Raw genomic sequence first — 15,015 nt, 5'->3', positions numbered from 1 at the left:
ATGTTTTTGTTTAACAAATTACCGAATTGAATGCAATATCATCATTGAAAATAGGTGCAATAAAAGCCGAAGAACTTGTTACGTAGCAATGAATATTCTATTAACAAGTGGAAGAGAATATGCTTTGTGCTCAAATGGTTGCATCATCTCCTCTGCATTAGCATCCACTGCAGGCTAGTTCACACAATTTCCATGCAATTATTAGCATATTATAAAGTAAATTTTCAACTTTTCGATATATCCGAAATCGTTATGCTGAAATTGGTATGTATACATCACAGACAATATATGCAGCCCATGTGTATCAAAAACAAGGATTATTCATATGCAAAGCAGGTCTTCGGGGCATTTTTTTTTTGTTTTGATATTAAAAGGTAAAACCTCTGTGTTGCGCGGTGTGTAATCTCTTGTTAAAAGATGTTACGTTTTATATAGAGTTAACTGTATGATAAACATCATGCTTACTGGTAACGATATAATCTTCACGGGAAAGGTTCCGCATATTGAATGATGATTATGGTGTGTGTATTATATGATTTTTGTGTTGCATTTCTTGCTTCAGTGTTATTGAAACAAGCAAATCAATGAAAAAAAAAGATGAATCTCTCCACTTTAAACGAGCACATCGTTGTAATTTAATTATTGTTTTCATTTGCTGTGATGATTACGGTTATTAAAATTTTGGGAACCGAGTTGGATATGGGCAATGAGAGTTTGGTTTTGTGGCTTTCGGACTGAATAAGTCGTGCATACTGATAACTTCTATATCGAGAGCACACGTTCATTCAAGTTTCAAGTCTCTTATGTCTAATCACCAAGGCCAATCTAACGCACTATGTCACCATCAGGCCGCGAAGCCTCTGTTGCCTAGTGATAGTTATACGTTTATCGAAGGAAGAAAATAGGGAACTTCAATTAGAGCGAATCGCGAATCACTTGAGTTTAAATTTGCTCTTTTCTTACAGAGTTGAACACAACGTTTTTCAAGTGTGTGATGTGTAATAACTTTTTCTACGCGAAACAAAACGACGATTTGTTACAAAAAATTATAAAACCATATCCCCTCAGTCGATCCGCCGTAATACGTCATACAACAGATCACAGTCTCGTGGAGAGAAGTTCTATTTTATTCCCTATCAACAACACGTCCCCTCTTGTGTTGTTCATTTTTTGCCCAAATTGTCATCGTTTTGTCGTAATAAAACGTAATTTTCTCATTGCCTCCACTCAAAGAAAATAAGGTGAATCACACCTCACATATAAAAATGATTTTTCTGCAACGGCGCTTCGAAAGGTGGACTTCATGCGTCATTCGAATGGTCTCTTTTCTCCGTTTTTCTATATCCCAACAAAAATCTCTTCGAGAAAAGTGTGACGCAGTCTTATAATTTCTAAAATGAATGATATCGCTAGAGTTGACGCTTTCAGCTTCGTTACGCAAAAATTAAATTTTACACCCAATTTTAGTTCAAACAAGCTGGCTTAGTTTTCATCATTATCTGCCAAATAATTTTTACCAAAAAAAAATTTGACTGGAAACAACCAAAATTTTACCAAAAAAATCTGCGCCGCATGTGGCAGATAAATTTTCTTGCTGGTCTGTTCCTGAACATTTGCCATTTTGCGACGCAGATTTTTTTGGTAAAATTTTGGTTGTTTCCAGTTAAAATTTTTTTTTGTAAAAATTATTTGGCAGATGATGAGAAAAACTAAGCCACCTTGTTTGAACTAATTGGGTGTAAAATTTAATTTTTGCGTAACGAAGCTGAAAGCGTCAACTCTAGCGATATCATTCATTTTAGAAATTATAAGACTGCGTCACACTTTTCTCGAAGAGATTTTTGTTGGGATATTAGTCGTTTTAGAAGTGTAGTCAACACTGCTTTTTATAACAGTTTATAACAGAAATTCGAAAATTTGGCGAAATTTGAAAATTTGGCGAAATTTGAAAATTTGAAGAGATTCGATAATTTAACGAAAATCGAAAATTTGACGAAAATCAAAAATTTGACGAAAATCAAAAATTTGACGAAAATTGAAAATTTGACGAAATTCGAAAATTTGACGAAAATCGAAAATTTGACGAAATTTGAAAATTTGACGAAAATAGAAAATTTGACGAAAAAAGAAAATTTGACGAAAATCGAAAATTTGGCCCACCCCAATTGACCCACCCATTTCCAACTTTCGACATTTTTCACATATGCCCCTCTGTTCTACTCGTAAAACTCTGAGACTTTGCCGAAGAAAGTAACTCTCTATCTCTCATAATCGCAAAAATATAAGTCCTCTCATCCTACGCTCGAGTAGCTCAAAATTTGGTCACTCTAATCACTCTAGCTCAAACGAATCCGCCCTGATTTTTTAAATTATTTTGTTGTTCGAATCGTGTTGCGAAGACCTTTCATTTGATGGGTCGCACGCCTCTGTAGGTTTCAATACAGCTAAGCTACAGCCGAAAACGCGTTCCCGACCCTCGAAAACCACACTCAGAAACCACTTCGAGGCCAATAAAATAAAATTGTGGTTTTTCCTGGGGTAATGGCGTATCACATATTCATTTTTATGCCCACCCTGAGACTCCTGCAAAATTTCATGGAGATTGGCTGACTAGTTTCCGAGATCGTCCGTCGATAGATAGATAGACAGATAGAAACATACAGAGTAAGTTGAAAGATTTTGATTGTTTGGAAAAAGTCAATTTGGTGCATTTTCTATGAAAAGTGACCAATTTCAAAACGATGTATCTTTGGCAATTTTAAACCTATATAGTCGAGTGATAGCTCGTTTTGCTCGTATTTGAAGCGAGAATATGATAAAATATGTTTTGTGGTGATCTAAACCAAAGGGTAGAAACTGAAATGTTCGGCTATATATAGTTTTCGCGTCTCAAAAAAATTTCTTCGTTCTTTTTTTGGAAGTTAGACTGCGTCAAGTCCTCCGCTATCGCTCCGGACATGATTTTACTTTCTGTTACTAGTGACAAAACCAATTTTCATTTACACTTTCTGTCACTAAGTGACGAAATAACTACTTTTTGAGACACAAATCTAGTTACACGTCCTGTTAGTATCCCCGTATGAGTAGAACTGAATATATTTTATATCCATGGACTATTTTATTCGAATATTTCTCGTATTGCAGATTCCACAAGACGTTTTCTTACCAGGAAAAGTGAAATAAAATACCATTTTTGGTTCCACAGAAGGTGTCGTTCCTTTTTTATTTTAATATTAATAACTACAAAGCTCATTTTTACTTAAATTTCCCATTACACACATCAACACATCAACAAACTCACAAAAAGCAAAATATAACGAGAAAAAAATGATGAAATCAATTGAAACCTAAGGCTAGTGAGCTTTAAATATAAACAATCAAATTTTAATTTTTCGATGCCGTGGCCGTTTCATCTTGATCCTGTTGGTCCTGTAATGTAAAAGAAAAAACCAATTTTTAATCGAATAAAAGAAGTAAGACCATTATACTATACTACAATGCAACGCGAAAACACCGCACCGCATTTGTTTCTTCACTTTTAAAGAGTTTTATCGAGAGCTTTAAGCCGCTTTTGTATTCCACTAACAGTTTCCGGTTTCCCAATGGAATCCAAAAGTAGCTCAAAGCTTTCGAAAGCTTTCAAAACAAACAAAGAACGCAATACGGTGTTTTACCTTCATACGGCAGATGAAGAATCATAAAATCCGAAACAAAAATTTAAAATTGATCTGAACAAACTCAGGTTGTCCACCACAAAAGAAAAATTTTAAGCAAAAATCAAAGAAAATTGACTACGTGACGATTTTGAGATTTAAACAACTTCAAATTTACTTCAAAATTTTCCGTAGAATTCAAAAATCAAAGAAAATTGACTACGTGACGATTTTGAGATTTAAACAACTTCAAATTTACTTCAAAATTTTCCGTAGAATTCATCACAGTCGATTTATCACACACACGGAATTTTGAAAACCGACACATTTTCTGTTTCTGCGTTTTACTTGTGTTTCTGATTTCTCCATATAAAAATACACGCAAAATTCACTAAAAACCAGTAAACCACGAAACAGAAAATGTGTCGGTTATCAAAATTCTGCTAGTGTACAACATGGAACTGCGAAAAAGTTGCCCAACTATACAAAATGTGTAAAAAAAAACTTTCACATACACCGGCTAAATCATCTCTGGCATCTTCAGACGACGATGAACTTGCTCCACTAGTCGTATCCGGTTCTGTTATTTTGAAAATAATAAAAAAAACAAAATCAAAATTTAAAAAAAATAAGAAAAACATAAGAAACACATAAACAGTGGACACTGGACAGTTCCTAAAATGCTATGTTCTATTGTATCTTCAATAGTAGATTGAAAAGATGCGATTTTACTTTTCACTCAACGCTCTTCAAGCATAAGTGGTACTCTAAATAGAGTACTGAAACAGGACAGTGTATCGAACATGTTTTGACACTGTAAAAAGTAAAAAAATCTGTTCTGTTCACACAAAATAGTATTCTATTTGGCAGCAGTCACTCGAAGCACTTTTGCTTGAAGTGCGTTGCTTCACTTCAAATGTTCCGATTTACATAAACATAATGGAACGTCGATCGTTTCAATCGAATAAGAAACGTTTCATCGCTCCAAATTCTGTAAATTTTATAAGTAAAGCACAACCGAAAGATGGGATCGGCAATTATTCTGCGTTTTTCATTGTTAAGCCTGTAGTGAATATCGAATTACAATGGAAAACGCAGCATAATTGTCGGTCCCATCAATGCAAAATTGCTCGTGTGTTTTCCGCCTTACAGTGGGGACGAAAAATAGGAAATTCTGACAAGGAAGTTAAAATAAGAATTTTTTCACCGCAAACGTGAAAAAGTTGTTGGAAAAGTCTCCAATCATAACTAAATGCTCGAAAGCTTCATTTTACTGAAATGCATTACGACGCAACGGAGTATTTTATCCTACGTTTCACTTTTCATGCATCCATTGTGATTGACTTTGTTAGAAATTAATTTTTAAATAAAAAAAGAAGTTCTTTGACCCAGAAAGTTTAGTTCACCCGCGACATGCAAGATGCCAGTCAATTAACGGTTTCCATAAACACTCACGTGACTTGCGTGGCTTCATTCGCGAACGTTTCATCGCGATTTGGTTATCGATGTCGTCTTTCTTTCTTTTAAGATCATCGCGTGCAGCCTGGTGCTGTTTTTCCATCTCTTTGATTTTTTTTTCCATTTCTTTGAATTTTTTTTCCATTTCTTGGTCTAAATCCTCTTCTTGGGCACACAATTTGCGTTTCTCGATGAATAGCCCCTTGAGTTCTTGTACAAGCCTTAAAATTGAAAATTCAAACTAAATTACTGGTGCCAGCTATAACGCAGTTCTATAAGATGCGAGAGGTTGCTCCCAATAATTATTCGTCGGATGGGTCCTCAGAAATTTGCACTACCACATTTACTCGCTAAAAGTTTTTCAATATTTTCCGAATGTCAGAACACATTCAGGTAACCGATATCTCAATCGGACCTGATTCCGAGTTAATTACAAAACACTTAAAAATGCAAAGAAATTTAAGGAAATGTCATGATACAGTATGCACAAATGAAGAAAAGTTTGAGCAACGTTAAGGGCATTACTTTTACAAACAATCGTTCAGAATCAACATTACTCCACGCTCCGCAACATTTTCTTTCTTTTCTGATATTAACCGAAACACATTGCTACCTGGTGTTGGTTCCTATGTATTTAAAAAGGGAAATGTTTACTCACATTTCTTCATGGTATGGCTCCTCCTCGTCGTTTCTAACATCGTCCGTGTCTTCGAGACCGTCAGCCTTAAACTTTTTCGCTACCGGATCCATACTGTGGATTGGATACAAATCAGAAAAACGTTAAATGAAATTTTTGACCTTAAAGGCAAAACAACATTACTATAAGTACTAGGCAAGCGAACATATCAATTGAAAACTTATCAGTAAAATCAGTGGTATCACCATGAACTATAAAACCGATGAGAATGAATAAACCGTAAGCGTATCGCGTTAATTTGATCTTTCATCAAAGTGTCCTAAACTATTTTTAACCTGTTGCAGACGGCAAAGGTATAGCCCTATTATTATCGGATCGGTTAAATACTTCTTTCGATCAAAGAAAGATTGCAAAACAAGAGAAATATTAGGAATGGCTTACTCGTTGCTACTGCTGGAATCAGTGTCGTAGGCCCTTAACAGTTCCTCCCTTTCCTCTCGGTCTCGGCCTTCTTCCTCACCAGCAGCGCGCTTCCGGCTCGATTGCAATTGTCTGTAATTCGAAAGAAACTTAAAATAATATTTGAAGAACTCAAGGGATTTTTTGGTTGGATACGACATTTATCGACTAAATTTTGTTCGTATTCCGAAATAAACATAAAGATTTGATACAGATCCGACGTCTATTGAACAACACAGGAAAAAGACTCCGCTGATAGATATGAAAATAAATCAATGCTTTGCTTATACCATAGCCAATTTAAGAAGGATGGGATGACGAAACGGTACAGAATTTGATCGACGATTAAAATTAATACAAATTCAAGAGTAATACGCACAAGTAGAAAGATAAAATAAAAATGCACGAACCGTCGATTATTGTATTTGTTGTTGTTGCAGGTGAAAATCCACGAAAACTAGTGAATAACACTGTACGAGTACAACACCCCATGATATTGACAGTCATAATTTTTGGGGAGATTGCGCACGCACAACTGCTGAGTGTAAACACTCAAATCATTCATTCAGTCGAATAAAAGATAAAGGATTCGAATGGAAAATATGCGAAGAAAATAGCGAAGAACACAGGGCCGTAGCCAGACTTCAAACTCCAAGTTCGCTAGGGGGTGCAAGGTCCAAAAAAATATTTTGTATTGGAAAAATTAAAAAAATTGAAAAAAGACCTCTCTAGGATTGCCGCCGTCCCCTGCGCCCCATCTAAATACGGCCCTGGAAGAACACATTCACCGAGATGTGAAACGGACACAACCGAAATTAGATGTAAACACAGGCAGATATTGAAACAGTTACATACATTAAGATATGCTACACACGGAAATGATTAGAAAAGCGATGAAACCGATCATAACCTTTTAAAGACGGCAAACATAATGACCAGTATTATTATCGGGTCCATCGATCAACGTATTTTACTATATAAATGACCATATTATCAAGAGCTTGTCGATAACAGATGAATTGCCTAAATTGCCCTTTACAACAAGGCATAGAGTCGTACCAGTCCTTGGACAAGAATGATTCGTGGTGAGACCGATAATTGTTGTCTCATAAAATGGGTTTATGAACGAAAGAATAATATGTGTCCGTGCGAGATACATTCCTTTCAGTGGATTGGCAAGATTACCGTAGCAGGATAATCTTTTCATAATAATAAGTCTGCATCGAATAGTATCGATGGCACTATTAGAAGCTATATGCATGCAAACGAATCACACGTAATTCAGTAACTAGCGTTTGAAGATGTTTCTTTGATGATTTTTTTTCTTCAAACAAATGCAGTGAAATCGGTGTACTACACCTGCAAACACAGGCAGATTGTATAACAAACGATTCACGAGATAAAGAGAGCGAATTACATTTTGGTCGCGGTTACATAGATAAAAACTAATCCAAATCCAAGCTAACAGAGGGCAACAAATATCCTTTACAATGACATTCATTGTAGACTCCAGCAATTAGATTTGAAAATTTATGCCTAACGCAAGGCGGATTTTATAAACCTGGAAATATTTGTAAACATAAGAACAAACACAGCAGTGAGAACAACTAGTGCAGGTCGACGGGACCGACTAGTCCGAACTCTTCAGTAATATTTCAAGTTTACGTTAAATAATTAGATTAAATTCGTTTTCGCGGCAAACCAAGTATCGAATGGTCCAATTTGACCAATCGGTAAACAACTTGGAACATTTGAAACGAATCACTCAGCTGCTTCTTATTGATAGACTGACAATCGGTTGTTTATCACTGTTTGTGTTGTGACAAAGTTCAGTAAACGTAAATTGATTTGATGGTTAGTGGTTGATTAATATCGTGTGTTGTGTGAATAAACCAAATAAATTAAACGGCCGTTTCAAGTTTTGGAATAAATTAAATGTCGGTTCGATGATCAAAGTGAACTTTTGCATTTATAACGGATCTATTGTTCTTGCCTTCTGTGCGGCCGAAATTTAATTGAAAATTTGCAATTGTCGAATAAATCGAGACCGTTGATACGCTCGATCTGTGACTATACGAAGTGCCGCTATAATTTACTGTGCGATCCAATTTCAATCAAAATAAATCAAACTTGCACATTGCACTTCCTATACGTGATAACATGAAAATAGTTGTCGGTAATGCACTTGCACTATGTATGATCCATCTACAGATGGATACTCCGGATTTTTTTTTTTTTCATGCATTTCAGGTGGTTTTCAGTTGTTTGTAAATCGACGATGTTGAAGTGTGACCTTGGTCGATAATGGTAAACTCTGGTGATATAGGTCAATGTCGAATAGAAAATGGATCAGTAGAACGCGGTTTAATACACAGCATTCGATCTTCATTTGTTGCCGTTGATGAGTTTGTTTCGGTGATCTTTATTTTCATTCTGTTCGACCAGAGCAATGTGTGTCCAAGATATGTGATGTGACCTTCCTTTGTTCGATTTCGATGATAGTTTCGTTGCACTTGTTGCACTCAAAATTGTCGATTGTGACTTTATGTTGAATCCACATTTGCACTAATGATTTTTTTGTTTTGCACTGATTTTGATCACTTATCGGATACGGCCGGTAAATCTTTGACGCCGTTTATTTTATTTTATTGTTCTGGATGGCCGGAACGTATCACAGTCGCCGTTACGTTATTTCACATGATTTTAAGTGGTTTAAAAAGTTCCGAAATAAAAGCTACATTTACCTGAAATCCATCTTCAATTGAATGCTTGACGAGGAAACGGTTGAATGGTTGACTTAGATTTTTACTTTTAGCCTGTGCGGAAGAACGAGTACTACTGTTCTAATTTTCATGTTTCCCAAAACGATTTTTTTTATGATTGTGTTGGTGAGTATAGCATCTTACACGGGCTGTGACGGTATTACGAGTCGTGTGGAGGGGATTTTGATTCAGATATTCGTAAGCTTTTCAATTTTCGTACAAGGCTTGTTATAATTTTAATGTAAAATCAATCAAGAACGCAAACTGTTCGCAAGAATGTTCTGAATTCCACGTTATCAATGAATTCCACACGTTCCACACAGCTCACACTCTGTTTGAGTGAGATCCGCTGTGGTTACCAAGGTTACGCCAACAGTCTCTTTTCATGGTGGCAGTAAATCAAAAACGAAATGGAGGCTACAGGAAAATTTAAATTAAAAAAGTGGAAAAGTGAGTAAAAGTAGCGAAAATAGTTGCTGGAAATAGTTGATTTGATGATGAAAAAGTTGGCCAAAAAGAAACTTTTGCACCGAGGGATTCTTTTGAAAAACGACCTGCCGAAATCGGACGCATTTTCAAGCGAACCTTTTTATATGTGCCAAGATAGGTATTGGTTCCTAGAGGCCAAAATATATTTTTTTTAATTCGTCGATGCTTATGCGCCAAAAGGTGTCGAAAGTCAAAACATGCACTTTTCTTTTGGAAATTTCGCCGACTGTACGACATGTACAAGGTCGTGTGAGGTGTAATTAGGGTAATGGCATGTACTTTCGGGGTAAATAGTCTTATATGGAGGTAAAACGCACCCCTGATGAGTTACGAGCAGTTGAAAGTATGGATAGAAGTTTGATTATCAGGGCGAACTTCTGACGGTTCATGTGCATCCGAAATGCCAAGAAAACAACAAACTACTGTTTCCCCTAATTGCTATTGGTAGCTTTCTAAAGTTTAAATTTAAGGTCTAGTTCCGCTACTCGAAAAATTCAGTGTAGAGAAAATTTGATCAAAATATATTTAATTTTGCTGCAATTTCAGCTGCTGCTTAACTTTTTCCCAAAGGCTTCGGATGCACAGGAACCGTCAGAAGTCCGTCTAAGTAATCAAACTTTTACCCATACTTTCAACTGCTCGTAACTCGTCACGGTATTTTACCCCCCATATAAAACTACTTGCACCGAAAGTACATGTAATTACCTTTCTAATGACACCTAACACGACCCTGTACGTGTCGTGTAGCCGGAGAAATTTCCGTAAGAAAAGATCATGTTTTCGACTTTCGATCACCTTTTGTTAGGCGTATAAGCATCGACGAATTTTCAAACAAATATTTTTGGCTGCTCGGGACCAATACCTATCTAGGCACATATAAAAGTGTCCGCTTGAAAATGTGTCCGATTTCGGTAGGTCGTTTTTCAATACCCTATTTTATACGAAGTCAAAGGTTATTGCACTAGTAAGTTTCTTGGGTATAAAGCCTAAGCCACAAGTCACTAGAAACGCAGATAACTTTAATTTCACCAATACGAACAGTTTTTGCTACTTACCAAAACATTTTCATGTGAATGATAAATTGCATCCAATGAATTTTATAGACGTTTGTCCAGCTCAGGACTCAAACTCCAATGCTGTCAATCAGCACTTACAGAAATTTGAAGCTGAAAAGTTCCTTACTTCAGGCAGGGCTGTAATAGTTATTTGGATCACAAGGGACGAAAGTAAAGAAATTCAACCGTGTGCGAGAGTTGCTGCCCGCGCCGAAGGCAAGCCCCCTGGTATAAGAAAATATTAACATTATCAACCATCACAACAATCAGACGTAAAAACAACAACAATATCCTTTGAATTATTCGTCATCAACTTTGTATGCTAACATTAATCAGAGCACTGGCGCACGGTTTTTTCAATATTGATCAAAGTAAACACCTTGACAAGATTTGACTTTCGCATTATGTACATCGACTTTCGCATTATATACATAGACTTTCGCATTATGTATTAACCGATTTCGATACATAACTTGCATTTTTTTACTTTCGCTTCCCGTTTGGGAACCGAAAATTACAATTTTCGTAGTTCGTGTGATGAAAATTTAGTTTCAGAAAGAGACACAACGGAAAGAGACAAGAGCGGTAGGTAAAATTGACTGATTCTCATTACATTTTTTGTGACAGTCTTAACCTTAGACTAAGTACTTTTTTTATTTAGCCTATAAGGTATTCAAAGCAACTGGCACATAAATACGTAGAAGGTAAAAATTTCTAGCGAAAATTGGTAGAAAAACTTCGTAGTCCACAGTAGAGGTTGAAGGTTTCGTGGTAGGAACTTTCTTCAATGTGAAGTCTTGTTCTTGTAATATTTAAAGCACTTTTGAATGTTGACTACAAACGAAGCTGCAGCCTTACATGTCGACAAGAAAATAAGAAAATCTAACAAATTTTGAAGTTGAAGTTTCTGAATGTTTTGAAAATTTACTTATAAGAGAGACTAAGTATGTACGATCCTTCTATTAAAATTCTACAATAAAACAAGAAGCACTGTACAGTTTATAAATTGACGATTCCCCTGTTCTCTATTGCATAGACATTTCTTTTCTTTCTTGACAAAGGATTCCAAAAGAACACTTTGGGGCCATCTATAAAAAAACATCTGCTCTTTGGAGGGAGGGAGAGTCTGCCAAAGTGTGACTGCTATACATTTTTGTAGCAGGAAAGTGCTGACAAGAATCGCGGACGTCCTTTATGATTTTTGTGCTTGAACTCGTAATGTTATATCGCGACTTTCATTTGATGTTTGTCAAATTTTATCCAACCTGACCAGACCTATCAGGTTACTTGGAAGTTTTGTATGGATGTTTTCCTGATACAGGTAAGATCTTAACTCGCTCCGCTCGTAAGGAAAACTTGGGTCTAGTGCTGAAAAAATCAACATTACAATACTTGTAACACAACATACTATTTCTGCAACGGCACTGCGTCATTCGGACGACGTTCGAATGCTCTTTTTTCTTCGTTTTTCTATATTTTGCTTTCTGTTATTAGCGACGTATTCGATTTTTATAAACACTCTTTGTCATTGAGTGACGAAAAGGATTTTCATATACATCAGTACTTTCGGACTTCAGTCCTTGCGACGTAAATGACTATTTGTCACTCCTTTTGAACCATTAACTGTAAATAAAAGTACTGCCCTGACCATACTTCGTGAATAGTAAAGACCAAATTGGGTGTTTATGTCACACGCTGTGGTTGTAACAAAAACTACCGAATTTCTCAACTTGTTGCAACAGTAATTTTTTGTTGAAATTTCCAGCTATTTGTTTCCCCTTGGTGAACAAACAACTATTGCAAAGTTTTCAGTATGCTTTCTGCACAACCGTAATCTTGGACTCTAAAATGTAAAACCTTTTTGCTTCCGACAACCAATCCACTTTATCGAAAATGTCGTTTTGTTTTAAATTGTCGTATCATCGTCTCCGAACGCAGCTTTCTCTAAAAAAGGTATTATGCCTTGTTGTTGGCGAGTGTTAGAGCGATAACTAAAAAATGTAAAACAAAACACCGCTCGGCCATATTCCATATTACAATTTTTTTTATTGTTCGTTTTCACCCACATCTTAATATTTACTTTACTAAATCATTTTCCCTTTATTCAATTAAAATTCCAATGAACTATTGAATGTAAAATATTGTTATATCTTGTTATTGTATTGGATTTCGATCTCGCTCGATCGGTCGGTCGGTGTGTACGGTGGAGTGTAATTTTATTATAATTAATGTGACATCTTTTATTTGATTTTGTGGCTGTGGCAGCTATATCGTTTTGGAAATTTCTTTTCATAGAGGAGATTAATTAATTAAAATAAATTCTGAGAATGTTTATTCACATTGTGTGTCTGTGTGTGAGTGTGTGTTCTCTTATGTGTGGTGTGTATAGTCTCAATTGTTCGTAAAGTTTATAATGAAAATGAGACAAGTGACAAGAATGATATATTAGATTTAATGGGAATGAAATGTGAAATGCGGTTAGTTGTGAACACAATATTTAATGAAAGGCGTTATGGCGTTTCCAAAGAAAATTTCGAAGAGGAATGCTACAGTTTTGTTGGTGTAGGTCGTCTCTGGAATGCATCAAAGTAATCACGGTAGACGTTACAGAGCTGAAGGGGTATTATACGAGTTTTGCCACTTCTGACTTGACTTGTTATTAAGAAACGTCTTGAGTGGAGAATTGAATCGACAGATTAATTTACAGTTAACTCCAATCCTTGCTCCAATCAAACTGGTGACGTAATTTGCTTCAGCTGTTTTTCAGCTGGGTCTTTCATACTTCACTGCCTTGTACGTGTTTATACTTTCTTACTACCTCCACGCTCGCATATTGATATTGAACTCGTATAAACTGGTATAAGGTGGTGAAGTTGTTTGAGTGGACCAGTTGACGTAAATTACGTCACAGATTTGTTTGGCGTTAAATGTAGCCTGCTATAAATAGAAATCAAATACTTCAACCAATGTTTCATCTAATCTAAAATCTATAATTTCTCGAAGACTAGTTTTAATACCATCGACAACCACAACAAGAATAAGCGACAAGCCCTGACTGTGACTAATCTATGCCTTCAGAAGTGCTGCCAATTTATCACTGCATTCTTCGTTTGAATGTATATCATCGAAAAGAATTATTAGTAGAACAAACAGATCTTGTTCTTTGGTGAAATTTTTTTTGAATCGGACACACCATTTTTGTTTCCGGACGTTTATGGTGCTATCGATAGGTAATTTCAAGGTGATCATTTCGTAGAAGAAGAATTTTTTTAAAACGACCTTTCCGGCTCGGGACGACTCTAAGAAAATTTCAAAATTTCAAAATCATGACTTTTTCAGAAAATTTTTCCCCGAAATGAAACGACCCGGCCGGTTTTGATCTGATGGTAGTTTGTAGAGAATTGACAGACGATTCTAATAAAAGTATCGTCGGGTCGAAAGGTTGTAGCTGTGAGTCAGAATGAGGCATCAAAGTCCAATTTTATGGTTTTGTCAATGAGCACCCCAACCGATTTTTCATTTTATTGGCTTAAAATGAAGGCTAGCACATCCCATTTAACATATCAAAAAATTGGGAGGGGGTTTTTCAATTTTTTCAACAAATCTTAAAAAACTTTCTTATGGGTGCCCACATTCTTGAGATTTTTTAATGGAAATGTATGGGAAGTTCTCCTAAAAATGAAATTAATTGCTATATACTGGTTGTCTCTGGTCTACCGAACAATTATATGCACTAACAAGAAATTTAACATTTTTACTTTGGGAATGTGGACAACTTTGACTGATTTTCTCACCATCGGGAAGCTTTCTGGTCATGTCTAGCTCATCCACTGCTGGGTATAGCTTCATTTGCTACTATATCGCATAGCCTGAGACCGCACCTTTCCAAAAATACCAAACTTGCCCTATTCGCAATCTGGCTTGTATTCTTTACGATGTCAAATATGTTGGTAAGTCGACCTACTCGAATGATTTTTGAGGAAGTTTGTTATTTCCAATTTTAACCGAAATAAAGTTACAAATTATGTCAAATAAGGTTGTTATGGACTCATTTAATGAAGTTCACATGCAAGGTGATACATTTTGATATTCTTGACAAAGTTCAGGTCTATAGACATAAAGATCATTGAGTACTTCTGGTCACTGAATGACTGCTGAAAGTTTTAGGAAATATCAGAATGTATCACCGTGCATGAAAACTTCATTAAATGAGTCCACAAACACCTTATTTGACAAAATTTGTTACTTTATATCGGTTAAAATTGGAAATAAAAAACTGCCTTAAAAATCATTCGAGTTGGTCGACTTACCAACATATTTGACATCGTAAAGAATACAAGCCAGATTGCGAATAGGGCAAGTTTGGTATTTTTGGAAAGGTGCGGTCTCAGGCTATGCGATATAGTAGCAAATGAAGCTATACCCAGCAGTGGATGAGCTAGACATGACCAGAAAGCTTCCCGATGGTGAGAAAATCAGTCAAAGTTGTCCACATTCCCAAA

The 15,015-nt window shown here is 36.0% G+C and overlaps 1 protein-coding gene across 3 annotated transcripts; it reads right to left on the bottom strand.

Moving 5' to 3' along the window:
• Positions 1 to 3,198: 3,198 nt before the first annotated feature.
• On the bottom strand, positions 3,199 to 9,116 carry LOC119085217 (stress response protein NST1-like). Of its 3 annotated transcripts, none has more exons than XM_037195529.1 (6): positions 8,952 to 9,116; positions 6,190 to 6,300; positions 5,770 to 5,862; positions 5,109 to 5,332; positions 4,169 to 4,233; positions 3,199 to 3,429 (listed from the first exon to the last, which is right to left on the bottom strand). In XM_037195529.1, exons 1-6 carry the CDS (start codon positions 8,960 to 8,962, stop codon positions 3,385 to 3,387), a joined length of 549 nt encoding a protein of 182 aa, XP_037051424.1. In that variant the 5' UTR covers positions 8,963 to 9,116; the 3' UTR covers positions 3,199 to 3,384. The 3 variants fall into 3 exon arrangements, with proteins under 3 accessions (XP_037051424.1, XP_037051422.1, XP_037051423.1); XM_037195527.1 differs by lacking the exon at positions 8,952 to 9,116 and adding an exon at positions 6,587 to 6,793; XM_037195528.1 differs by lacking the exons at positions 4,169 to 4,233; positions 8,952 to 9,116 and adding an exon at positions 6,587 to 6,791.
• Positions 9,117 to 15,015: the final 5,899 nt, after the last annotated feature.

The sequence above is a fragment of the Bradysia coprophila genome, unplaced genomic scaffold, assembly GCF_014529535.1.
Source record: "Bradysia coprophila strain Holo2 unplaced genomic scaffold, BU_Bcop_v1 contig_94, whole genome shotgun sequence".
In the NCBI taxonomy this organism is placed as follows: domain Eukaryota; kingdom Metazoa; phylum Arthropoda; class Insecta; order Diptera; family Sciaridae; genus Bradysia; species Bradysia coprophila.
The sequence above is the reverse complement of the archived record's forward strand: the minus strand, read 5'-3'. Positions and strand labels throughout refer to the sequence as shown.

Coding starts and splice junctions, on each gene's coding strand:
- LOC119085217 (XM_037195527.1), bottom strand. CDS start 6,714: ATGACTGTCAATATCATGGGGTGTTGTACTCGTACAGTGTTATTCACT. Junction 5,863..6,189: donor GATTCCAGCAGTAGCAACGA/GTAAGCCATTCC, acceptor TCCAATCCACAG/TATGGATCCGGTAGCGAAAA. Junction 3,430..4,168: donor CCAGAGATGATTTAGCCGGT/GTATGTGAAAGT, acceptor TTTACATTACAG/GACCAACAGGATCAAGATGA.